This window comes from Microchirus variegatus (genome assembly GCF_963457635.1).
Source record: "Microchirus variegatus genome assembly, chromosome: 2".
In the NCBI taxonomy this organism is placed as follows: Eukaryota; Metazoa; Chordata; class Actinopteri; order Pleuronectiformes; family Soleidae; genus Microchirus; species Microchirus variegatus.
The window spans coordinates 8,640,024-8,667,080 of NC_139803.1; the positions used below are offsets into that span (position 1 = coordinate 8,640,024).

Genomic DNA, 27,057 nt, shown 5'->3' on the forward strand with positions numbered 1-27,057 from the left:
AAATACACATTTATTTATCTGACAGGTGTGGAGAGTGGAGTTTATCATAAATATAGGTTGTGGATTTCATTGTCTTTGACATACTAGAAGTAAAAAGTAGTATATTTTCAACTCTTAGACTAAAATTCCTCTTTAAAAGTGGAAGGAAACGCTGCAGACAACAGGGCAGTGAGCTGCTGAGAGAACCACTGGTCTTCACCTGGTGCCAGGTGAAGACCCGCAGGATTATTTATCTAATTGACGAGTGCATGGGCGCAAGTGGAAGCAATGCAGGGCTCACAGCACGATGAGCTAAGAGAAGCAGCTCCAAGAAACTCATACAGTGCAAAAATCTTAGGCCACCATTAGATTTGTTGTCTTAGCTATGCTATAATTAACATACAGTCAAAGTCACTTTATTGTATGCATATTATACATGTATGCAGTTTGAAAAACAACACACATTCCACATTATTCCCATTCAAATGCGATTGATCGTAGAATTGACCTGAGACTTTTGCACAGTATTCCATTTACAAATAGTCATAAACCTTAAAATCTAGAAATAAATTACCAATTTTTTTATGTATATTATGAAATTTCCTAATAGTTTCAAACAGGTGTTTTTAAAAATTTGATCATGTTTAAATAAATGGGCATAGAACTGTTGAAAAACCACAATCTTTCTTAACAAGCTCCGTCTCCAAGAAACCAAGAAAAAAGGTGCTTAAAAACAATCTAGGCCACATTTCAACAACATTCAATTTGTGCGTCTCTTTAGCACAAAGAGGTTTGGATTATGTATGAAGTACACACTTTTACAATCAAAGCCAGGGAAGCAGACGTGTATGTACACGTATGCAGTACATGAAGCAGGTCTGTCACGTCAGCACAACATTCATTATTCACATAGCTGGCAGTATTGCATGTAGCTATGCTATATTTATATATTATTTCCAGCATACTGCCTACGTACGTACTGTTGTAGGGCACACAGGACACGATAATAGAAGCTAATTCGAAAAACCTGCAGAAAACCTTTAACAAAACATTATTTTGTCAAGCTGCAGTCAAAATGGTTTGCAGAATGTCATTAAATTATCTTTATTTAGAGCTAGTCTGAGACACACAGATCATCGGTAACTGAAAACTAGGTTCTTTAAAGTTGCACTAATCAATATTTTTATATTAACAATAGATCAAATGTCTATAGTATTATGTTATGAGCAACGAGCAGCAACGAAAACGACAGAGACATTTCCACAAACGCCGATCTCAGCTTTTCAAATCATTTAGCTCTTCATTCATTTTGGTTACGCCGGCACTCGTGTTTCATCTTAATCACGGGCATCAAAAGGGGAGTGTGAAAAATCTGCGGTCAGTAAACAACACGTGTTTGTCTTCATCTCGGTTTCTCCTTTTGAAAAGAAAATTGCAAATAAAATTCCTATTTTTACGACAAACTGAAAAGCATGCTGGGAAAAGAAATAAGATCCTTAAAACTATGAGGAAAGAAAAGAAATACTCTTTTGACCACTGTTTAAGACGCAGGCTGAAATTACATCACCTGTCTGGCAGCAACACAACACTGCCTGCATCCATTCTTGTGCACAAAGCAGTCTGAATAATTGACTACACAGTGTTTCCATTGTTGTCAGCAGAGTTCTGCTTAAAGTGAAAATATTCGAGCGTGTATGCGTGGCGCCATCTTCTAAAGTTATACAAGAACCTTTTTTTTTTTTAAGAAGTGATCATTACAAGAAAACATGAGAGAGTAATTAGCTTCGGATGAGCAAAAATGAAAGATTGTCCACTGTGTAAGACGTGGTTCCTGCAGGATGAGTCAAACCGAGGCTTCTTTAAGTTAACAAGAGGTCAGCTTAGATATAGGCCCCTCGGGCCACAGTTAGGAAGCCACATGGAGAGGAGAGGCCTTTCTGGCACATTCATGTGGTCGGAGACAGTTACCCTGAACACACTAGAGGACATTTCATACTCACTATGGCCCTCTAATGCATTTGTATTTCTCTTCTTAACTTATGGTCAACGTACACTACCATTCAAAAGTTTGGGATCACTTAGAAATGTCCTTATTTTTGAAGGAAAATCACTTTTTTTTTCAATGAATATAACATTAAATGAATCAGAAATACACTCTATACATTGTTAATGTGGTAAACGACTATTCTAGCCAAAAACTGTCTGGTTTTTAATGGAATATGTACATAGGTGTATAGAGGCCCATTTCCATTTTGTTTGCTAATCGCATTAGAAGGCTATTGGGTGATTAGAAAACCCTTAAAAACCCTTGATGCTAGCACGGCTTTTATTTTGAATAAAAATCATTCTTTCTAATCTTGTCAATGGCTTGATTATATTTGATGAATATATCTGTGAATTATGAATTATCTATTCATTTTGCAACTCTTGATGATGGAAAACACACAAAAAAATTGTATAGGTGACGCCAAACCTTTGAACGGTAGTGCATGCTTGTAAAAAAGCAATGTCACCCATGCCTCTTCCAAATATCCACACAACACTTTCAAAACAGGGCATTTCACTCGTGCACACAAAAGGTGATGAGGGGAAAAAAGAAAAGAGCCTCAGAGGAAAGTTTAAGCTCAGCATACTTCTGCAATTACACATCACTGGTTAATTATCTCTTAAGGTGAATTACTTGATGGATTGCTACTTTGGAAAAGTTGGTATAAACTAAAAAAAAAAAAAAGGTTCAAGCTCAGGTAAAATGATTTGTGAATGGAAAATACAGACCAACAATCCCTGGGAAACCGTAATATAAAACTTTAACAAAAGGGTAAACAAAGTTGTTTAAAGGGGTTTAATCTGACATTGACGTCTCCTGAATCTAACGCGCCACAGCCACAACCTGTGTCTAAAAATAACCACAGATGGAATCTCCTCATTAAGCCGCTGAAAGGCCTAAACTCAAAACTTTTAAGTGAGGAGATTATAGTTCTTATCCTTTTATTTCTGATCATAATACAAGCGTTTATTTGCTCTGGGGCCAACTGGGATTACGCTAAATTAAAACGTCAAACAGAGTAAGAAAACAAGACCCAAAGACGGGACGGTGAGGAGGAAAATATTGATGTATAACTGTTGGGAATAATTACTGTATGTGTTTTCTTGTTGGCACAAGCCTTAAGGCGGGCATCTGAAATCCAGGTGCTTTTCCTCCCTCCATTTTCTCTCCTAATTTTTTCCACCCTCTTGTCATCCATGTCCTCCTGCTGCTGCTGCCCTCTGTTTAAACCACATATCTAAAGGCAGAGTGAACAGGATACAAACAAGAGGAGGAGGAGGAGCAGCGGGAGGATTTAAAGGTTTGTGAGCGGGGCGATGGGAGGAGCTGTAAATGATATGTGCAAAGAGAGGAGGAGAGAGGTGGAGCCGAGAGGAGGGGAAGGGGAGGTCAGGCGAGGACGCTGTCCTTAAAACACCTCGCTGCTTGTTTAAAATTCTGCCTTAAGAAAAAAGAAAAGAAGAATAGAAAAGTGCACTCTAACACTCTTTAACACACAAAGTGAAGGTTTTACGAGAAGAAAGTCGCAATCAGGGATACGGATTTGTACCTGCAATGCAAGAGTATCTGTATCACTTTATGATAATCACTTACATATGAATGCATGCAGTGCAGCATGCATGGTATTCATTCACACTCTACCCCTCACACCCTCTCTCTCCCCCCTCCTCCTCTTAACTACACTTGCTCACTTTTGGAACCACGTCTTGTTAATGTTGCCAGAGGGACGCGGTCATTTCCTGCAGTTTCTTTCTCTCTCTCTATCTCCGTGTCGGTCCAGCTTTTTTAGAGGCTTAGCTACCGACAAAACAAAGAAAGCAGGTCACTGACATATCCTGACAGACGGGACCGGGCTGCAGTAAACAGAATCAGCACAGAATCAGCTGCTCACATTAAATAAAAGTAAGGCTTATCAGGGGAAATGATACCTGAGCACCACTGATAACTGATTTCCTGCAGCAATGGAAGAAAATGAAGCCTTAAATTTGATGCAAACAATGTTTTACAACTTTCTTTTAGTATTAATTATTTTTTTTGAAATAATACATTATACACAAGACTGTGGCTTTAAATGATGGACATAGTATACAGATTTAATATGGTTTAGAAAGCGCGACCACATTCGTGGTAACTTCTTTCTTTAGTTGTTTTCGTTTCACGTTTACTCAGACAGAATAAAGTAAATATACATAATAATTAGGAAAAATAAAGGTGTGTTTAAGGCGTGTTTTAGATCAACAGATAAACAAAAAACAGCTACAGCTTTGCCTCAAAATGTATGACGTTGCCTTGGAGCCACAAGAAAATGATTTAATGCACTGAAACGAGTTGTTGGCAATCAGTCGATAAGACGGCTAAAACGTGAATTAAATCATGAAGTTATTTATCTGGAATCAATGCACCATCAGTGACCACACCAGTGTTTGCAGCTGTTCTCTGACCTAACAAACCATTATTTTTTTAATGTCACTTTCTGGGGTTTTCCCCCTCTATTTTTTTGTGTGTAATTTGAATCTCATGAATATTGCAATAAAACACTACACACACACACAGCAGGTCAGTAACAGCAGCATCTCAGTAGGTATTTGCCTGTGTCGCAGCAGCAGGCCGACAAGCAACTGGGAACTGGTTTAACAGCGAGTCATGACTTTATTCTTATGATGAATCAAACCAGAGGGAGAGAGAGAAAGTCTTCTACCACATTCACTCAGAGAGGAAATAGAAAAACCGCAGTTTTAAACTAATCCATTTTAATCCAGTCATACTCATGTCATAATGACCGCACGCACCCACGTGACATAAGGCGCGAGGATTTCAGCTTAATTAATAGCAAAAACCAGTTTGTCATGTGCACATGTGCACGCCACAGAAACAATGTGATTTAATCTGTATAATCCAGTGAACCCGTAAAGTAGCCGTTTGCAATGATTGTGTGCTGTATGTGGAACCAAAACAAATGTGAAACAGCAGGAGAGTTTCAAATAAACATTGTAGAGCGATTATTTTCATAATCGATTAATCAGTCGATTAGTTATTGGAGTAATCGTTTGGTCCATTAAATGCCAGAAAATGTTGAAAAATATCGATCAAACCTGGAAATGATGATGTTCTCAAACGTCCAACAAACCAAAATGACTCAGTTTGAATTTTTTTTTTTGTTTTAAAGTGCAAAGAAACCAGAAAATATTAATATCTGAGAAACTGGTTTAAATCCTTTAAAAATCACTTAAACCGATTCATCTATTATCTAAATAGTTGACAATTAATTTACTAAACCACTTAATAATCGATTAATTGACTAATTGTTTCAGTCCTATGGTAGCCAATAGTCATTATTACCTGGATATTACTGTGAAAATAAAATATTATCACCTTAAAACCACTATATTACATTATTATTGAGCTAGAAATGTCATCAGAAATAAGATGGTGTTACAATAATATTATCTCCCTCAATTAAAACCATTGCTCTACCATTACTACGTTGTTAGTGCACTGTAATGTGAAGCCTTTGGAGCAAATACGACACAGAGAATACTCACTGGCAGCTTTGATGAAGCTCCTCTGGTACTGGTAAGTCATGAGAGGTGCAGGCAGCACCCTGTAAAAAATAAAATAAAAAATCAGAAGAAGACAGGGCTGTCAGGTGGAGAATGTCAGAGGAGGGCTCAGATGTTGGTTGCTTTGTAGAACATCAATAAATCTGAATGATGTTCTTCCACATGTGTAATATTTTTCCTCTTCCACAGCTGGACACCGGTTTATTGCTGCCGCCCCGAGGAGTTAAAATGTTTCCTGTTGGTTCTCGGTGACATCTGACCCGAGGTCCCCGATGCTTTGATGTGTCTTTGTGTGCCAGAGTAAATCTATTCAGTTGCAGTTAATTAAGCACAGCGTGAACACCACTCACTTCATGGGCTTCTCCATCCACTGTGCTGCTGCAGCAGCGTTTAAATAACCGATAAGCTTTATCTATGAATATTGAAATTTAATGAAATGCATGTTCTACTATGTACTGTACGCCTTTTCACACAAACCTGAGATAATGTTTGATGGAGCTTGTGATCGTCTTGATCTCCCACTCTGGGTTTTCCAGCTCCACATCAGCGTATGTTTTAGGATCTAATGAAGAAAAACATGAAGATTAACCCTGAGAACACAGAGCATTCCAGCTGATTACTTATGTACAGTATATACAGAGGCTATAAGAATGTGCAATATAGAGTGTCTTATATGCTTTTTCAGCACAAACTATAGGCAAAATTAAATTTTCACCAACTATATAAACACACCTGAGAAAACTGTTTAACTTGGCTTGTTTTTATGAACAAAAAGAAAAGAAAAACAATAACATTTTTGTGACTTCTGCTCAAATATTGCTATTTTATATCACTACTAAAATTGCAATATAAGATTAATCATAACTTTGACTCAAAAATGCATAAGAACACGAGAAAAAACACATTTTTTACAGCCTGAATATGTGACAAACACACGCCCCAGGATGTCCATATAAGGAGTTGTGTAGTTGTGTTAAAAAAAACGAGTTCTAATTCTTCTCCTGAAGATGCCACCGATTTTGATTTTTAAATTTGAAATAATAAACGTGTGTTTTCATGTTTACCCATAGCCAAGCTCAGTAGTTTCTGTACTCTGGAGTTGACACCAACGATTCTGTACAATCCCTGCTCGTTGATACCTGGAGCAGAGGGGGAATTACAAGAAATGTTAGAAACTTCACATTTAATAAGACCCAACTGCATTGTTCTATAAAGGAAAATGTATCCTCCCAAGAGTCTGTAGTCGAGGATGCTCTGTTGGCGTGGCAGATAAAGGGGAAAGGTAATGATAAAGCACATGTGAACCTTTCCCCGTGACATTTTAAAAGAATGTCTGTGGAGATGGGGACTTCCTGAAGCATCACAAGATCACACACACACTCAACAGGAAGGAGGGTTTAAATCCTGTAGGTGAACTTTGACTCCTGTCATTTTCAAACCACCCTTTCTTTGTGTGTGGCCGTGCAGCGAGTGTACCATGTGCAGAAAAAAAAAGCAGGAAAAACCTACAGAGTCCGAGATAATAATTTACCTCGAGTCTCCACAGCGTAGATGAATTTTTTCATTACATTAAACCCGGTGACGTCCAGCTGAGCCACTGATGGAAAGAAAGAAAGACGAGCAGAGTCAGTGTGAGCCGTCACAGTATCACATTCAGAAGAAACATATACTTTTCTCTGATTTACTTGTATTTGTTTGGCTTTGTGGGATAAGAAATGCTTAAGAAATGTAAATATTGTGCACATAACTACTGAATAATTCCATATAAATAAACACATATAGGAGATTATAAACATAACATATAATGAATCCTACTTAAAGCCACTTACTGCCTTCCGCCTGGTTGTCTCTGTTCAGATTGTATACCTGTAAAAAACAACGCAGATAATACAAATGTGTTTATTTACAACTGCACCTCATCACACGCAGGAAAGGATAGATGTTACGTCTATTATATGCTGCTGGTTAGACAACAATAAACAGAATTATACACGAGATGGAACTAATGTACGACGTTGTGTTTATGCTCAAATGTACTCTTTTTTGATTTATATATATACGAGTTTGGATTGTGTAGCCTTGCATCTCAGCAGAAGACTTTGCAACAAAACAAAAGGAAAGACACCGAGCGTGAACAACATTTCCTCGCTTTATCACAGATTATTGCTGTAGCTGCTGCTTGCTCAAGCTTGCAGTGAATTTATGGATGCCCCATAACCTTTGTGCATTTATATGTTGACACTGTGATGGGATAAGTGTTGGGACAGGAACATAACAAGATGACAGTGTGGAAAAGCAGCACACAAACGCACACAGACACAGATATGTCCTGTCTGTCTCAGGGTGAAAGACCTATATATTAAAAAAGGCAGGTTTGCAGAGACTGGCTGTCACTCAAATGTCCTTCTGGAAACTAATGACTTATTATTATGAACGGTCGAATGCCAGCGGGTCCCAAAACCTTTTTTGACGTGTGACTTGTTCTGGCAGTCATAGATTATATTAAAATTACTTTTTTAATGTACTTCTTTTAATTAGATTCCCTTCTAACCCTAACCACCAAGATTGTTTGATTGCTGGACACCTGCAGCATTAAAGCGTGCAGTATTTCACACAAGAAATAACTGCTCTCTGATAAACAATCTGATAAATCCCTCTTTATGGTTTTAAGAATAGCAGCAGTGGAAAGTTGAGCTCAGAAATACACAAAATGGAGCAAATGAGTCATAAATAAAGGACTGTGACAAATATTTCTGATGAAAAATTGAAAAGGATCTCAGGAACAAACAGTTTTCTTGTGGAGAATTAACCTTAACTTCATAAAATAAGAAGTAAGCGAAGGCTCTGTCCTTGAAAAAGTAACTCTCTAAAAAATAAAAGGAAAAAAAAACTAAGAAGATTATTAGAAACAACGTCACATCGGAGCTCTTGCTTTACTAACGGACACGTTGCCCCTCCGCCTTTCTCTTTTTATTATCACATAAGAACAAACCTGTCACCATGGTAACCTACCGGTTCTCTCCCATCCATGGCTTCCATCCACAACCTGCGGTCTTCCTCCGACAGAGCCTGCATGGTGATCACTCCCGGCCTTCGCACACAAACAAACACACGTACGCTTATTGTGATGAAGAAATTAGAGGCGAAAACCTGAGTCTATCAAACACACATGTGCTGAGGCACCTTGAAAAAACGAGCAACAGCTGTTATAATATCAAACAAAAAGCAGAGAGAGCATTCTTCTGCAGTTCAAACACTTGTAATTCACTTGATTAAGAAAATCTGTTTAAGGTTAACAGGCAAAAACACACTTAATTGAAAGAGTTTCACTTTCTGTTCTTTGACAAATAAACACGGCTCTGTGTCGGAGAATCTCACACACATTCAAAAGTATATTCATGTATGGGTGCCTGAGGAATGACGACAGCATCACTTTCCATTAAAACAACACCATCAACACTTGTTTCTCCATAAAAGGAAGAAAAAAGGAAGAAAAATGGATGAAGAGTTTTGCTCAGAAATGCTTGAATAAGCTAATGAGGATTTGCTCACTCGCGCACACACACACACACAGATGTGCAGACTTTTACCTTCAGCTGCACTAAACCACTGCTGCATTTCAATTATTACGGTATATTAAACTATCTATTAACTCATCTAAAACACACTCACATGGTGCGTGCAGCCACAGTCTGCACAGGAGTAGATTAACAGACGATGACGTACAAAGCAACACAGGGAAGAAAAATCACTTATTCATGCCAGTTCATCTGCCTGGACAGACGATCACACACAGAACACACGGAGTCTCTTTGTTCTTTGTTGTCTTCAGCGTACAATTAATGACGGTGATCAATATGAACTAAATTAGCTGTGTGGTAAGAGGAAAGAAAAGGATGAGATGATGACAGGGTGATTTACAGGAGGCTGAAAAACACACAGCAGAGCCTGATGTCTGCTGTTCACATGCATACCAACTGAGCAGCGCCCTCTTGTGTATTCTACCGGGAATTACACCTCAAAGTAAAAACACCTAATGAGATCATCCCTTGTCACATCCATCCATCTTTAAAGCTTTATCCTCCACAGCCAGTGAAAGACATGTCCTCAGTCCATCACAGGGACACAGTAACAGACAACCGTCCGCTCTCACACTCAGTGTCCAATTTGGTCTGAAATTCAATGACTATTTTTTCTTGGAACAAAGTCCTGACATGCTTGGGTCTTTCTCTGTATTTATTTATCCTGAAAACTTAACCTGATTTATGACAATGGTTGTCAAATCTCTGGATCGGATATTGCACAAATAAAAATGTAAAGTTCGATACAATCCAAAAATCCTATATACTATATATCGCATGCTTCACTATGCACATTATGTTAAAAATGTAAATAAAAACAAAAGCAAAGCAAAAGCATTTTAGCCAAGTCATGTTTTGGCTGTTCGCTTTTGGGGAGAACAATATTTGTGACACAGTTGTAGAATGTCTTTGAAATGACTTGTTAACAGCTTCATATGCTCATAAATAGTCTGAAATGACTGTATCTGTATCGGTAGATACTCGTTACTAGTTCCTATACTGTATATCCAAAGTACAACAGGTCACGTGCACTCATTCACACTCACTGACCTGTCCACAGCCTCCACATCAAAACAGAACCTCTTTTCTATCGACTCCGTCTTCCTCCTGGTGCAGGACTTGAGGGTGAAACTCTCCTCATCTCCCTGCTAAAGGAGATAGAGTTAGAGAGAGATAACAAACAAACTATTTCATTTTAAAATGATCATCAAAGCAGAAGCCTGGACCTGGAGTACAAACGTAGAGACAGGGTTATAAACAAGGGGAATCATCTTCCTTCCTCATTTAAAATGCTCCCATGATGATATTGTGCGTTGAAGCATGAGATGGGCAGTGACAGAGTTATATGAATTGAGCATTAGCGGGTCAAATAATTTCAAACTAAGAGCTTTTAAAGGTTCAGGTACAAAAGCTGCATTTACTGCATGTGTTTTTTCTCTCTGTAGTGGCAGTATATTACGTAAGGTGCATATTCCACCTCAGGCAGCACAAGAATGAAAGTGCTTTTGGAAACAGCTGAACTTTACTTTGACATTCAAGACTTAAGACAGACGGGCTTTTTCTGTGATATTAAGTGTGTTCTACTTTTACTTTGACCTCAGTTAGTGCAACAACTCAGAATGCTCTGTGACAACTATCAGATAAGCGAGGACTTGGATTACTTTTGCATTATTCACAATTCATGTGTAGTGATTAGAGACGCTTGCTCACAATTATTGTTTTGACAACACTGCACATCTAATAAGACTCCTGTATGCACTGCCATAAAAAGACTAACAAGTGCTATGTTTTGATACTGAAACGTTAGCTCTAATGCAAGCGTCTCTGGAAATATCTCTTGAGAGCAAATGTCATGTATTAGGAATAACAAAAACACCTGAATACCCAGTGAGACCTTTTGGGGTCAGGGGAGAGAAGAGTCTCTAAAAGAGCGTGGGGGAAGCAGCCCAGTGGGATTAGGAAGTGTTGCTATGGTCATTCAACATAGGTGTGAGTGTTTGTGTCTGTGAATGAAATGTGTCTTTGGGGTTAAAAGAATGCAAAGATTTGTGAGCTTTTACGGCTGCTTTTAAACATTTTATGGCATCAGGTCTTTTGTCTTTTGTAGAGCATAGTATCAGTTTTGCTTATTTTGGTTTAATTTAAGAGGAAAATGGAACATATGTGAGTGGAAACCAGTGTCAATGACACATTTTGTCCACCAGGAGCCTGGTTGCAGGTCACACCTCATAATCTGCACAAATATTGACTAATATCATTGTAGTAAACTTGACATTCATCCCCAAAAAATTCCCAAATCAGCTCCAATCCAATAACCGAGATCAGGACGGGGACATCCCGACTTTGTGACAAACCAAACATGAAGATATAAGAAGCTACATAAGCTAAATCTGGACGTTTAACCTCACCGTTTTGCCTCCTGATTTTGGGTCAAACAGAACCATGGTCACCCTCTTGGGCTCCCGGTGGTATGTGCAGTAGTACTTCACCCAGGTCGATACAAACGAGCCTGAGAGAAAACAACAGAGAGAGAGAGATGAATAAAAAGCTAAAATAGAGGAAGTGGGAGGAGGAAAATATGAGTGAGTCTTAGTCAGACCGGCTTCAGTACGAAATATGTTACAATGGTACCCAGTCAGAGCTGCTGTCACATCCCCAACAGATCACCGAAATCTGTTAAATGTCATTTCATTGTGGTTCGTTTGTTCTTTTGCTCTGTAAATACTGTATGTGTGAGAGACTAACATGGATGTACTGTATCAGAGCATACGCACAGACTCATGGTGCTCAAACGCTATAAAATGATGCTTTAATGTGTCCCTTTTGTATCATGTGCATTATAGACAGAGAGAGAGGAGCGGGCTACATACGCTTCTCCTGCACAAACAGGTATCCCTCCATGGTGTGCTGGCTGACACTCTTGTGATCGTGTGGATTCTCCTTCATCTTCCTCATCAGGCTCTCGACCTCCGACCGCGTGCTCTCGAAGCGGTTCCTCGTCTGTGCAAACACAGGGAAGTACAGGGACATGCGTTATCCAGAGAAGACTTAACTTGTTTAAGTATTATATCATTTTAAAATGAATTTCAAAACATGTTCTCTGTGTTACAATGGTGCTAATCCAACGGCCTTTTAACCGTCAACATGAATGCTTCAATGGCATATTGTCGGCAGAATATGCAGACGAGTGTATTATTACTAAGTGGAAATGCATCTTTAACTTCAATAGAGAAAATTTGTGTGAATGCAAATGTTTCGCACAGACCTGAAAGAGACTGTATCACTTGTGTTCTACGAAAACTGCCACTTCCAACTTCTAACCCGCCAAAAATAATGAGAGAATAACAATTCACTCAAATATCTTGATATTTCATGGTGTGATAATGTATTGATTCTTGAATTGTTATATTAAATATCAGAAAATATGGTTGACAATGAGCTGAGATAGGCACAGCATCCCCCGTGACCCTCTGGTGGAGGATACTGCGGTAGATAATCGATGGATGGATGGTTGATAATGGTTTTGTGTTGTATTTAAACCTCTGACCACAAGTTAGCAGCAGGTTTGTGGCCAGTTGATTTGTTCTTCCAGTAAACTGCATGTTGTAAATGCACATAAAATAGTTTTTTTTTTTACAATAGTCTGTCTTAAAATGTACAAAACTGGAGGAAAATGTGTAACATATTGCCTTGTTCATAATATATGTACTGTATTACCATATTCTTGCCAATACATAGTCCTAATCTTTACTATTTTGACTCTTTGTAAAAATAAAATATTGTTAAATGTCTACTTTACGATGTGACCTTGGAGCCTGAACGTAGTCTTACATTCTGTATGCTGATGGTGAGATCAGTCTTGAAGTGATTGAAGTCCTTTGCCAGCTCATAGCCATGGTGATAGTAAGTGAACAGGCCTTGGAGGAACGCCAGCAGCTGAGGGGGAAAGAGCAAAGGACAGTAGAGGACGTGAAGGGTGGGCATGAAGATGGCGACGGAAAGTATAGTGATAAGGACGAGGAGGAGGACAAGCGGAGGAGGGAAGTATGAGAGTGTGAAGAAGGAGGAAAGGCACGAGGATGTGGAGGAGGTGGGTGAGAAAGTGCAAAAGAAGAAAACTGAGGTGGGTTGGTCATGGAGAAGAGTGTGAAATACAATGTTGTGTGTGTACAAACATATTTTCTTTAACCACTGCCTCTAAAACCTGATGTTGTAGCTTGCCATCAACAGAAGAATTATGTCAGAGAGCAGCTGCAGGGTGTGGACTGTAACGCATGTCTCAAAGTTTCAAAAAATAGGGCAATAAAAAAGGTGTCATCTCACAGGCTCCACAAAGTCAAACATCTTCCTCTCCTGGACTTCCTGCACCTTGAAGACGTACTCTAGCGAAACCTCGTAGAAATGCTGCCGTACGTTGTCTACCTGGTTGTCTGCCTGCAGAAGAAGAAGAGAAGAGAGAAGAGATTGAGGACACTGATGGAGCAAGTGCAGACGTAATCTGAGACGGAATTATCTTACTTCATGCAGATGTGACTCTTTCTTCCGCGCTGAAAGGCTCAGATGTTTGTCCAGCACTGCGCAATACTTCTCCGTCTCTTTGTCATACTTTTTCTTGGCTTCCTGTAACAAATAAATCAAGGAATAAAACTTTTATTTGAGTGGAATCTTTCAAACCGAACATCTCTACAGCTGTCGTAACCCAAACATCAGTTAACTTCAAATATATTGTCATTGTCATGGACTAATTTGAACATATCAGTCTGGTGGGAGACGCTTTTAGAACAGAGACCAATAATGTGGCCTTCGCTGTGTGTGGACTTAGCTTTCACATATTTTCCGTTTGACAGCAAGTCCACAGTTTGACTTTGTCCCTCTGGGGAACACAGCTGCTTATAAAACAACTGACTGCTTCATCAGAGCAGCTGAGATCATCAACATGAGAGAGACAGACAGATGGACGGATGATAGAGCAGGGACTAAACGCAGCAGGGTGTGTTTTACTTTTTTAAAATGCAGAGGAAAAGTGTCCAGGAAGATTACAAAGATGGATAAAAGGGAAGGGGAAACACACAAGGCACTCTATTGAATATACATTATACAGCATCTCATGTTAGAATGATTACACTCTAATCTAATTCAAACTAATGGTGAAAAAAAGGGATATGGACATTAGTGCACGAAGAGAAGTGAAAACAACGATGGATCGTCCTGGAGCTTTCGAAAAAAACAAGGATCTGTACAAATCTATCACCAGTAGTTCCTTCATAAATGAATTAACAGTGCCATTTAAACCAGAATAGCACTGCTTTAAATTGCTGGTGCATAAGTACTGACCACTTTAACTAAACTTCTGTTGACTATATGGATTTATTGGAACTGGCAACACAGTGGGAGGTATTTTGAAACAGTGAGATTCAGGTGTACATGGTTGAAAAATCTGCAGTGATTACAATATTGTGAGTCAATACTGGACTTACAACAGTGTAAAAGTACTAGCTGTTTTCACCGTTGTTGTATTTAATTAGATTTCTTCATATGTGGTCATTCCACATATGCAGTTATACACACATGCGGTTATTCCTCAGGGCACGAGGAGGAGCAGACAACAGCTGCAGAAAGCATCAGAAAATGTTAAAACATTCCTCTGAACAACAAATCCTCCGTTCTGTGTTCTGTGTCGTCGACTTTCAATATTCACTGCTGCAAAGACTTGCAGAATTTCTCTCTCAATCCATTTCTGCATCTCCCTAAACATGGATTTCCCAACATTATAGAATCTATCTGTGCGTGTATGTGCATGGATTAAGGCTTTTCATTGTGACAGTTAAAATTAAGGCTAAATTCAAATACATGATGTGTATTTTGTTAATTTTCCACTAATTTATCCATTAAAACAAGTTGAAGAGCCATTTAAACAGGCTTAATGTGTAATTTCTACCCAAGCCCAGTAGATGGCAGTGTCCTCCCACTATGCAACCTCACTGATGTCACTCCTTATCTTTAGCCAGAGCAGTAACATAATGACTAACATAATAATAATAATAATAATAATAATAATAATAATAATAATAATAATAATAATAATAATAATAATGAGTGTTTTGCTACTGCATCATGTCCTGCCACCACGCTGACTCTCTGTGGGACCCTCCTGTACTTTAGGTCCGACAGCGAATGACTGACATAAGGTAAGTATGCCGTGACCTACTGTAAGAAGATTACAGACACTGAAACAGCATATTTAGCAAACAGGGTAAGAGACTGCCCCTAAAAAGCACAGTGTGGTGCTCATCTTTAACTCAAGTCCACAGTGCATACAATACATTTATACAATTTATCTATGCAACAACTTACTCGAAGAAATAACATATATACACTCACTGAAGCGCTAAAACAACACCGGCTGTGCCATAAGGAAGCCTGGTTGGCTTCTGAAGACCCCCCGAGTGGGAGGGAATGATTTATGGCAAGGATTATATATTCCCCTAATCTCCTACCCAGGTCACGTTAAGTGATGGCACAGACCGAGATAAGCAGTCAGAGTATGGGAGAGGCAACTCTGACACGTGCAATATGTATTCTGTTGATGTTGTCTTTATGTTATAGCGTTTCATTAAAAATGTGTCTTAAAAAACAAAACAAAAGATTGTTTTTGCTTCTTAAATGTGAATATTTTCTGGTTTCTTTGCACCATATAATAAGGAACTCATTAAAAACTCAATCAGTTTCATTTGTGGACAAAACAAGACATTTGAGAACATCATTATTTCCAGGCTTGACAAACACTGATCGATATTTTTCTGCATTTTCTGACATTTTATGGACCAAACGAGATTAATCTATTATGAATATAATCGTACCTTGGCAGCGCTGATCTGTTCTTTCCTGAACCGCTCCAAAGGCATGATCAGAACATCGTTGGCATTCTCTATCTGGGGGCAAACACGTCAGCGTCACAGAATATCAAGTATGCTCTTCAGTGATGAATCAAAGACATCTTTAATACATTTATATATATATATATAAGTATAGGGCTGGGCCAAATACAATACAATGACTTAAACAAGTCAAAAAAGGTAGCTCCTGAGTGAGAGTTGAAGACAAAGTTCATTTTCATGGACAGATAATGACCAACACGTGTTAAAACATTTCACAAACCTGAGGCGAACCATTAATTCAGTAAAATTATTATTATTGAATTGTTTCCCAGTCCTAATTATCTGTTAAAAAAAACAGATAACATTATTTTCACAGGCAGGGCTGATCATATTAATGTTGAAATATTAATATTTGCTGGGAAATTATACGATTTTTCAACAACTTCCTCCCCATAACCACCTATAATGTCTCTCTATAATGTCTCTCACACGTCCTTAAAATCACTCACCATCCGTGTCCTCTCATCCTCCAGGTTCTGCAGAACTGCAGCAAACTCCTGAAGAGACTTGGCTGAAGGCAGACGGAGAAAAATGGGGGGAAAAAGGAAAATAAGAGGCAGGAAACAAATAAAATAAAACAGAAACGGGAGACCGTTTGAAGAAAGTTGGCGTGACATAGCAGGGGATAAAGGTGCTTTGTCTTCATTTTTGGACCTCTTGCAATTTTTTCTTTTTTTTTCTTTCAAGTCATGACACAGCAAAGCAATTAATTGGAAACGAAACAGTGATTCAGAGGAGTTTGGTTTCCATGGAGCTTTCAAAAGGGGAGCACGGCTCAGTGCTAATGTTTTCACTGCTTTCACTGGCAAGTGAGGCACGGCTGCATTGTGTTGGGACAGAGTTTGTCACTGTAACAACACACACACACACACACACACGGTTTTGTATAGCTATTCTGCTTCAGACATTGTATTGATTTCCATTCATTTGTACAGAATAAACAAACAATGTCCAGAACCTTAAACGTAAGTAGTAAATGACTTATCCTAACCTCAACCTAAACTAAGCATGGTTCAAATCCTAATTAATCACTAGCACCAGGTTTTTTGTACAGGTCCTAACAAGGTCAGTGTTTATGACGGATAATTTCCACACACACAAGCTGCAGGATTTGGTATTTGGGAATTGGTTTGAACCAAAAAAGAGCAAGGACTACACAGGATGACATAACCCTGTAATGAAGCTTATAAAATGAAGTCAAAACTTTCAGATTAACAAAACAAAACACTAAACTAATCACATTGAACAATACTAATATGATGCTGAGAGAATTTAATTCGATTAGACTTTATTGATCCAAAACAAGGGATTTTTTAAATGGCCAGTTTTGAGTTTTGACAGAGACAATAATTCAGTTCATTGACCATCCTTGAACACGTCAGTTGAGGACAGATAGTGTAACAACCGTTGAACAACAGTAGTGGGTGGGTGAGTTAAGTCAGTGAAGAGCTGCAGCCGACAGAGTCAGGCCAGGCAGCAATGAGAGGGTGTGGTGGCCAAAAACACAGCGCTGCAAAGGCTAGATGAGTTCATGGAAATTAGGAGGAGGGGGGAGAGTTATATAATAGCAATATCATGAAGATAAAACCTCAAAAAGGACTGCAAATTTACAAAAAAGGGGAGGACAAACTGTTTGGATTTGGTGTTTGGGTACACTTAATTATCCGTTTGATATGACAGTTTCTTTTCATTTGTTATTCTTCAGGCAACAAAGTCAGGAAATCATATTTTTGATGTCGAACATCAAGCTCGTCTTTATATCCAAAGGCTGATTTGCCTATTTTTATTTTCAGTCAATGTAAATGAGAAAGTTCCCGTGCAGCAAAATGTATGAGGCTTCAAAAACCAACAGGCTTACCTATGCATATCTCATCATCTGTCTCCGCATCTCCAATACACTGGAATTTAAACTCGTTGAGGGAGTCTGCAAACTTCCTCTTCGCTGTCGACAAACCTGAGAGAAAAAAAGAGAAAGAAAATGATCCTTATTCAATGTTTAATTCGATAATACGATGTAAGAGAACACCGTGCTTTGTTACACTTTTCTATGCTTCTAAGTGAGAGGGAGTAGAAAAAAAGCCTGAATGGCAACAGGTGGACACCGAGTTTCTCATACTGCACATCTGTGAGGAGGTTTGTGTATTATGTGCAAAAAAACATGTAATTTAACTTTAGTTACATGAGACAAGTGGATGGAAAAATGACTTTTAAATAACAAATCAGGCGCCGAGAGGCTCCTAAGGAGACGAGCGCTCACAGCGAGTGTGAGTTCCTGACTCGAGGCAGGGTCACCTCCATTACCAAACTTCCTGTCGCTGGGCGGGGACGAGGTCAACCACATATCCCACACTGAATTATTGTGAAACGGAGGAAGGATGGAGAGGGCAGGACGAGAGGAGAGAATCCTCTCAAAAATAGAACAGCGGAGACGGAGAAGCAGCACACAACGAGGGTAGATCATGAAATCTGAAATACTACAATATTGTCAAATAATAATAAACATGTATTATGTTGCCTGAGAAAGACTTGATGTGGAACCCGTCATGTGCAAACAGAACTGAGTAAATAATGGCTCTTCGAAAACGAGTGAAAATAAGCAAAATTCATCCATGAAAATGGCTCATTCAAGCAACTATCCACCACAAATACTGTGAATAGTATGTTAAAAGTGGGAAAAAACATAGGGGGTCATGTTTTCATCGGGGTCATGGGCCAACAGGACTGGGTAAATAATGACGCTTCGAAAACGAGTGAAAATTAGCTAAATTCACCCATGAACATGGCTTATTCAAGCAACTATCCACCCTAAATAGTGTGAATAATGTGTTAAAAGTGGGAAAAAACAAACCTCTGGGGCTCCAGGAAGGCGTGGTTTGTGGCCACAGCTATAGGGGATCATGGGCCAACAGGACTGGGTAAATAATGGCGCTTAGAAAATGAGTGAAAATTAGCAAAATTCATCCATGAACATGGCTTAATCAAGCAACTATCCACCCCAAATAGTGTGAATAATGTGTCAAAAGTGGGAAAAAGCAAACCTCTGGGGCTCCAGGAAGGCGTGGTGTGTGGCCACAGCTATAGGGTGTCATGGGCCAACAAGAACTGGGTAAATAATGGCGCTTCGAAAACAAGTGAAAATTAGCAAAATTCATCGATGAACATGGCTTATTCAAGCAACTATCCACCCCAAATAGTGTGAATAATGTGTTAAAAGTGGGAAAAAACATAGGGGGTCATGATTTCATCGGGGGTCATGGGCCAACAGGACTGGGTAAATAATGGCGCTTCGAAAACGAGTGAAAATTAGCAAAATTCACCCATGAACATGGCTTATTCAAGCAACTATCCACCCTAAATAGTGTGAATAATGTGTTAAAAGTGGGAAAAAACAAACCTCTGGGGCTCCAGGAAGGCGTGGTGTGTGGCCACAGCTATAGCGGGTCATGGGCCAACAAGGACTGGGTAAATAATGACGCTTCGAAAACGAGTGAAAATTAGCTAAATTCACCCATGAACATGGCTTATTCAAGCAACTATCCACCCTAAATAGTGTGAATAATGTGTTAAAAGTGGGAAAAAACAAACCTCTGGGGCTCCAGGAAGGCGTGGTTTGTGGCCACAGCTATAGGGGGTCATGGGCCAACAGAACTGGGTAAATAATGGCGCTTCGAAAACGAGTGAAAATAAGCAAAATTCATCCATGAAAATGGCTCATTCAAGCATCTATCCACCACAAATACTGTGAATAATATGTTAAAAGTGGGAAAAAACATAGGGGGTCATGTTTTCAAAGGGGGTCATGGTCATAGGTAAATAATGTTGCTTCGAAAACAAGTGAAAATGAGAAAAATTCATCCATGAACATGGCTTATTCAAGCAACTATCCACGACAAATACTGTGAATAATGTGTTAAAAGTGGGAAAAAACATAGGGGGTCATGTTTTCATAGGGGATCATGGGCCAACAGGACTGGGTAAATAATGGCGCTTGGAAAACGAGTGAAAATTAGCAAAATTCATCCATGAACATGGCTTAATTAAGAAACTATCCACCGCAAATAGTGTGAATAATGTGTCAAAAGTGGGAAAAAGCAAACCTCTGGGGCTCCAGGAAGGCGTGGTGTGTGGCCACAGCTATAGGGGGTCATGGGCCAACAAGGACTGGGTAAATAATGGCGCTTCGAAAACAAGTGAAAATTAGCAAAATTCATCCATGAACATGGCTTATTCAAGCAACTATCCACCCCAAATAGTGTGAATAATGTGTTAAAAGTGGGAAAAAACATAGGGGGTCATGTTTTCATCGGGGGTCATGGGCCAACAAGGACTGGGTAAATAATGGCGCTTCGAAAACGAGTGAAAATTAGCAAAACTCACCCATGAACATGGCTTATTCAAGCAACTATCCACCCCAAATAGTGTGAATAATGTGTTAAAAGTGGGAAAAAACAAACCTCTGGGGCTTCAGGAAGGCGTGGTTTGTGTCCACAGCTATAGGGGGTCATGGGCCAACAGAACTGGGTAAATAATGGCGCTTCGAAAACGAGTGAAAATTAGCAAAATTCATCCATGAAAATGGCTCATTCAAGCAACTCTCCACCACAAATACTGTGAATAATATGTTAAAAGTGGGAAAAAACATAGGGGGTCATGTTTTCATAGGGGGTCATGGGCCAACAGGACTGGGTAAATAATGGTGCTTCGAAAACGAGTGAAAATGAGAAAAATTCATCCATGAACATGGCTTATTCAAGCAACTATCCACGACAAATACTGTGAATTATGTGTTAAAAGTGTGAAAAAAACAAACCTCTGGGACTCCAGGAAGGCGTGGTGTGTGGCCACAGCTATAGGGGGTCATGGGCCAACAAGGACTGGGTAAATAATGGCGCTTCGAAAACGAGTGAAAATGAGCAAAATTCATCCATGAACATGACTTATTCAAGCAACTATCCACCCCAAATAGTGTGAATAATGTGATAAAAGTGGGAAAAAACTAACCTCGGGGGCTCCAGGAAGGCGTGGTATGTGGCTACAGCTATAGGGGATCATAGGCCAACAGGACTGGGTAAATAATGGCGCTTCGAAACAGGTGAAAATGAGCAAAATTCATCCATGAACATGGCTTAATCAAGCACTATCCACCCCAAATAGTGTGAATAATGTGTCAAAAGTGGGAAAAAGCAAACCTCTGGGGCTCCAGGAAGGCGTGGTGTGTGGCCACAGCTATAGGGGGTCATGGGCCAACAAGGACTGGGTAAATAATGGCGCTTCGAAAACGAGTGAAAATTAGCAAAACTCACCCATGAACATGGCTTATTCAAGCAACTATCCACCCCAAATAGTGTGAATAATGTGTTAAAAGTGGGAAAAAACAAACCTCTGGGGCTTCAGGAAGGCGTGGTTTGTGGCCACAGCTATAGGGGGTCATGGGCCAACAGAACTGGATAAATAATGGCGCTTCGAAAACGAGTGAAAATTTGCAAAATTCATCCATGAAAATGGCTCATTCAAGCAACTCTCCACCACAAATACTGTGAATAATATGTTAAAAGTGGGAAAAAACATAGGGGGTCATGTTTTCATAGGGGGTCATGGGCCAACAGGACTGGGTAAATAATGGTGCTTCGAAAACGAGTGAAAATGAGAAAAATTCATCCATGAACATGGCTTATTCAAGCAACTATCCATGACAAATACTGTGAATTATGTGTTAAAAGTGTGAAAAAAACAAACCTCTGGGGCTCCAGGAAGGCGTGGTGTGTGGCCACAGCTATAGGGGGTCATGGGCCAACAAGGACTGGGTAAATAATGGCGCTTCGAAAACGAGTGAAAATGAGCAAAATTCATCCATGAACATGACTTATTCAAGCAACTATCCACCCCAAATAGTGTGAATAATGTGATAAAAGTGGGAAAAAACAAACCTCGGGGGCTCCAGGAAGGCGTGGTATGTGGCTACAGCTATAGGGGATCATAGGCCAACAGGACTGGGTAAATAATGGCGCTTCGAAAACGAGTGAAAATGAGCAAAATTCATCCATGAACATGGCTTAATCAAGCACTATCCACCCCAAATAGTGTGAATAATGTGTCAAAAGTGGGAAAAAGCAAACCTCTGGGGCTCCAGGAAGGCGTGGTGTGTGGCCACAGCTATAGGGGGTCATGGGCCAACAAGGACTGGGTAAATAATGGCGCTTCGAAAACGAGTGAAAATTAGCAAAACTCACCCATGAACATGGCTTATTCAAGCAACTATCCACCCCAAATAGTGTGAATAATGTGTTAAAAGTGGGAAAAAACAAACCTCTGGGGCTTCAGGAAGGCGTGGTTTGTGGCCACAGCTATAGGGGGTCATGGGCCAACAGAACTGGGTAAATAATGGCGCTTCGAAAACGAGTGAAAATTTGCAAAATTCATCCATGAAAATGGCTCATTCAAGCAACTCTCCACCACAAATACTGTGAATAATATGTTAAAAGTGGGAAAAAACATAGGGGGTCATGTTTTCATAGGGGGTCATGGGCCAACAGGACTGGGTAAATAATGGTGCTTCGAAAACGAGTGAAAATGAGCAAAATTCATCCATGAACATGACTTATTCAAGCAACTATCCACCCCAAATAGTGTGAATAATGTGATAAAAGTGGGAAAAAACAAACCTCGGGGGCTCCAGGAAGGCGTGGTATGTGGCTACAGCTATAGGGGATCATAGGCCAACAGGACTGGGTAAATAATGGCGCTTCGAAAACGAGTGAAAATGAGCAAAATTCATCCATGAACATGGCTTAATCAAGCACTATCCACCCCAAATAGTGTGAATAATGTGTCAAAAGTGGGAAAAAGCAAACCTCTGGGGCTCCAGGAAGGCGTGGTGTGTGGCCACAGCTATAGGGGGTCATGGGCCAACAAGGACTGGGTAAATAATGGCGCTTCGAAAACGAGTGAAAATGAGCAAAATTCATCCATGAACATGACTTATTCAAGCAACTATCCACCCCAAATAGTGTGAATAATGTGATAAAAGTGGGAAAAAACAAACCTCGGGGGCTCCAGGAAGGCGTGGTATGTGGCTACAGCTATAGGGGATCATAGGCCAACAGGACTGGGTAAATAATGGCGCTTCGAAAATCGTGAAAATGATCAAAATTCATCCATGAACATGGCTTAATCAAGCACTATCCACCCCAAATAGTGTGAATAATGTGTCAAAAGTGGGAAAAAGCAAACCTCTGGGGCTCCAGGAAGGCGTGGTGTGTGGCCACAGCTATAGGGGGTCATGGGCCAACAAGGACTGGGTAAATAATGGCGCTTCGAAAACGAGTGAAAATTAGCAAAACTCACCCATGAACATGGCTTATTCAAGCAACTATCCACCCCAAATAGTGTGAATAATGTGTTAAAAGTGGGAAAAAACAAACCTGTGGGGCTCCAGGAAGGCGTGGTATGTGGCCACAGCTATAGGGGGTCATGGGCCAACAAGGACTGGGTAAATAATGGCGCTTTGAAAACAAGTGAAAATTAGCAAAATTCATCCATGAACATGGCTTATTAAAGCAACTATCCACCCCAAATAGTGTGAATAATGTGTTAAAAGTGGGAAAAAACAAACCTGTGGGGCTCCAGGAAGGCGTGGTATGTGGCCACAGCGAGAGGGGTTCATGGGCCAAAATGACTGGGTAAATAATGGTGCTTCGAAAACGAGTGAAAATTAGCAAAATTCATCCATGAACATGGCTTATTCAAGCAATCATCCACCCCAAATAGTGTGAATGTGTTAAAAGTAGGAAAAAATAAACCTCTGGGGCTCCAGGAAGGTGTGGTATGTGTCCACAGCGATAGGGGCTCATGGGCCAACAGGACTGGGTAAATAATGGTGCTTCGAAAACGAGTGAAAATGAGCAAAATTCATCCATGAACATGGCTTATTCAAGCAACTATCCACCCCAAATAGTGTGAATAATGAGTTAAAACTGGGAAAAAATAAACCTCTGGGGCTCCAGGAAGGCGTGGTATGTGGCCACAGCTATAGGGGGTCATGGGCCAACAGGACTGGGTAAATAATGGCGCTTCGAAAACGAGTGAAAATGAGCAAAATTCATCCATGAACATGGCTTATTCAAGCAACTGTCCACCCCAAGTAATGTGAATAATGTGTTAAAAGTGGGAAAAAACAAACCTCTGGGGCTCCAGGATGGTGTGGTATGTGGCCACAGCTATAGGGGGTCAATTATTCATACAATTTCCTGTTCTGACCAATTATATAGAAGTGCACACAAACATTTAAGAATCACTAAAATGAGGCAATGGTAAATAGACACAGGGGTGTTTTTGAGAAGCTGTTTTTAGGTTTGGGAAACTGTGGAAGCCAAAATTCATCGCCTGGCAAAGTCATCAGTGAAATTCTTGAGTGTACTCAAGAACCTCAGCAGGTGAAACCTCAGCAGACAGCTACTCAATACTTAAAAAAAAAATAATAATTCAGGGTAACAAGTTGTTCCCGTCGTTCAGTTTGTCAGACGAACATAATACTTTCCCCAAAACAGACAAATCCAAGCACCATCAATTGAAGGTTTCAGATTTAATTTCCTCTGCCGTTTTGCTCACTTGCCCTTGGACAATGTCTCAGTGTTGGCAAATGCTGTGATGAGGTAATGTGATTTTTTCTGGCTTCTATATGGAAACATATCACACGTTTTCCTCACACCATGTTCTCAGAATACACTCAGAAACATGTATTCATCTTCATATATCAACTCAAATCAATACGTAGTAGAGTAGTGATGCGTTACCATTTAAGGGAACTCTTTGAATGCACCAAGTTAAGTAACTGAAAGTCCACCGTTGCAACATATTCAGCACTCCGTGTGTGTCGAAAAGAGCCAATAACTGACTGCACTAAAACGTTAAGGTACACTTGGTGCTATTGAGCCAAGCAGATAGTTACAGTTGAGGGTTTCCAGATGTTTAAACCTATTTTTCCCTGACCGTTTAACTCAGGGTCCTGCACAGAAAGTTGACAACAAGTAATATCAGTGAATCGTTTGTGGTAATTAACATCTCCTCTCATAGCACTACTACAGACAATTGCACTCATTGATGCACTTATTACACTCATTGATGCACTTATTGTATTTTGTTGTTGTTGTTGTTGTTGTTAGAAGTGCTCTTAAAAGCTTAAATGTTTTATCATGTTGTAAGTCGCTTTGGTTAAAAAGCGTCAGCCAAATGTAATGTAATGTAATGTAATGTAATTAAGACACAGGAGGTTGCAGAAGTAGAAGACGACCTATAGTGTCAAAGTATAGGTCCGTTCACAGTTAACGTGAACGGACCACCAGACCGAATTGATTCTTCATGAGAGCACTCCATCACTGTTTTGCAGCTAAGTCAAAGTGGAAAATCAAACACTGCTATGTATTCTGAAGCTGTGATGTTATGTTTTCAGCTGAAAGAAAAACATTTATCACTGCTGGCTCCGAGATAATGGAAAACAATGACTTAGTGTCACTGCTCTCTTACATACACAGTATATACGAGTATTATGTGAGTATGTGTGTGTCCACGCTGAGGCAGGAAGAGCAGCAGAGTTCACCGACGACTAAAAATACCCTGACCCTGTTGACACTCACCTCTCCCGTCCTCTTACCCCTTTCCCTCGCACTTGTTTGACAGAATTCACCCTCATTCTTCTCTCCTTCAACTTCCTGCTTGCTGAGCTCATGACTCCACCCAATGGAGGCACACACACACACACACACACACACGCACAGACAAATACCAAGCTATCAGAACTGAACTTGGGCCTACAGTAATTTAACTTCAGATTTGTCATAAAAAAAATACAGATAAGATGTCTTGTGAAATCTTTCAGCGCTGTGACAGACCATCAGTTTTTATTGTTATTCAATTCATTCAAATACTTGAGCTGTGAAAGTCATTTGAATCTCAAAAACAAGATAACATTGTTATTCTTAAAACATGTGTATAATATTTGCTGTTGAATAAAACAAACAATCTAAGAATCTCATGAAAGAAAATCAGTCACGCTATGAGAATTGTACACAGCTGGTACAGTATGAGACAGATGATGAATTGAAGCGACAACATAACAATAATATTGGTGTTTTGATGCAGCCATGACACGTGGAAATGATAAACTGTGTTCAATGAAAAACAGTTATTTCTTCATTCAAGCTTTTGCTTTAAATTTGTGATTAAACTGGTGTGGAAATTCTGTCAGTGCTCAAAAATGCCAGTCACACCATCTGTCGACTATGACATTTAAAAAGGACATGAGTTTGAATGCTGGTGGAATGAAGCTCACACACATACACACCACACAACACTGTTCGCTCCACAAAAGGAATCTTTAATTAACCACAACCATGTAGCAGCAGCGCTGCACAACGGCTGCTATGTGTATTAACTTAGGAACACACACACAACACGGTCCAAAGAATGGGTCTGTGTGATATCAACAGGATATCCAGCAGTAGCTTGAACTGAGCAATAGCTTTGTTCCACAGGCATGTGAATAGAAACCCCATTCATCAAGTGGAACACACACACAAACACAGACACACACACACCACACTATTCATAGAGACAAAGACAGATTCCAATCTCATTAAATTTTTTACATGGTCAAAAAAAGATTTTCACCAATTGTAATTTGTAATTGTAATAAATACTTTCACAGTTGCAGGGACAAGCATTAAAACTGTGTCTGCTTCTGATTGACCAACTGTCCTCATTTCAACCTTCACAACATCCATCCAACTGTCTGCAGTCTTCTGCTTTTCCTCCTGCCCGGCGGCTCCATCTACAACATCCTCCGTCCCTCCTCTGCACGTGACCAAACCACCTCAACCTTCCCTCTCTTACTTTATATTCAAACTGCTCAAACTGAGCCCTCCTTCAAATATACTCATTTCTAATCCTGTCGTAAT

At 39.8% G+C, this 27,057-nt stretch overlaps 1 protein-coding gene across 1 annotated transcript in view; it reads right to left on the bottom strand.

Annotated features, from left to right (window-relative positions):
* Nucleotides 1–27,057, bottom strand: part of LOC310944610 (rho GTPase-activating protein 26-like) — a gene marked incomplete at its 5' end in the record, with an annotated part of 62,189 nt that overhangs the window by 13,984 nt on the left and 21,148 nt on the right. Inside the window, 15 exons of the mRNA XM_083910413.1 lie at nt 5,569–5,627; nt 6,064–6,148; nt 6,651–6,725; nt 7,118–7,183; nt 7,416–7,452; nt 8,599–8,677; nt 10,218–10,312; nt 11,576–11,676; nt 12,038–12,167; nt 12,999–13,103; nt 13,491–13,601; nt 13,686–13,787; nt 16,028–16,099; nt 16,555–16,616; nt 17,964–18,059. Of these exons, the coding sequence (XP_083766539.1) occupies nt 5,569–5,627; nt 6,064–6,148; nt 6,651–6,725; nt 7,118–7,183; nt 7,416–7,452; nt 8,599–8,677; nt 10,218–10,312; nt 11,576–11,676; nt 12,038–12,167; nt 12,999–13,103; nt 13,491–13,601; nt 13,686–13,787; nt 16,028–16,099; nt 16,555–16,616; nt 17,964–18,059 (1,275 nt within the window). The remainder of the gene's footprint in view (nt 1–5,568; nt 5,628–6,063; nt 6,149–6,650; nt 6,726–7,117; nt 7,184–7,415; nt 7,453–8,598; nt 8,678–10,217; nt 10,313–11,575; nt 11,677–12,037; nt 12,168–12,998; nt 13,104–13,490; nt 13,602–13,685; nt 13,788–16,027; nt 16,100–16,554; nt 16,617–17,963; nt 18,060–27,057) is intronic.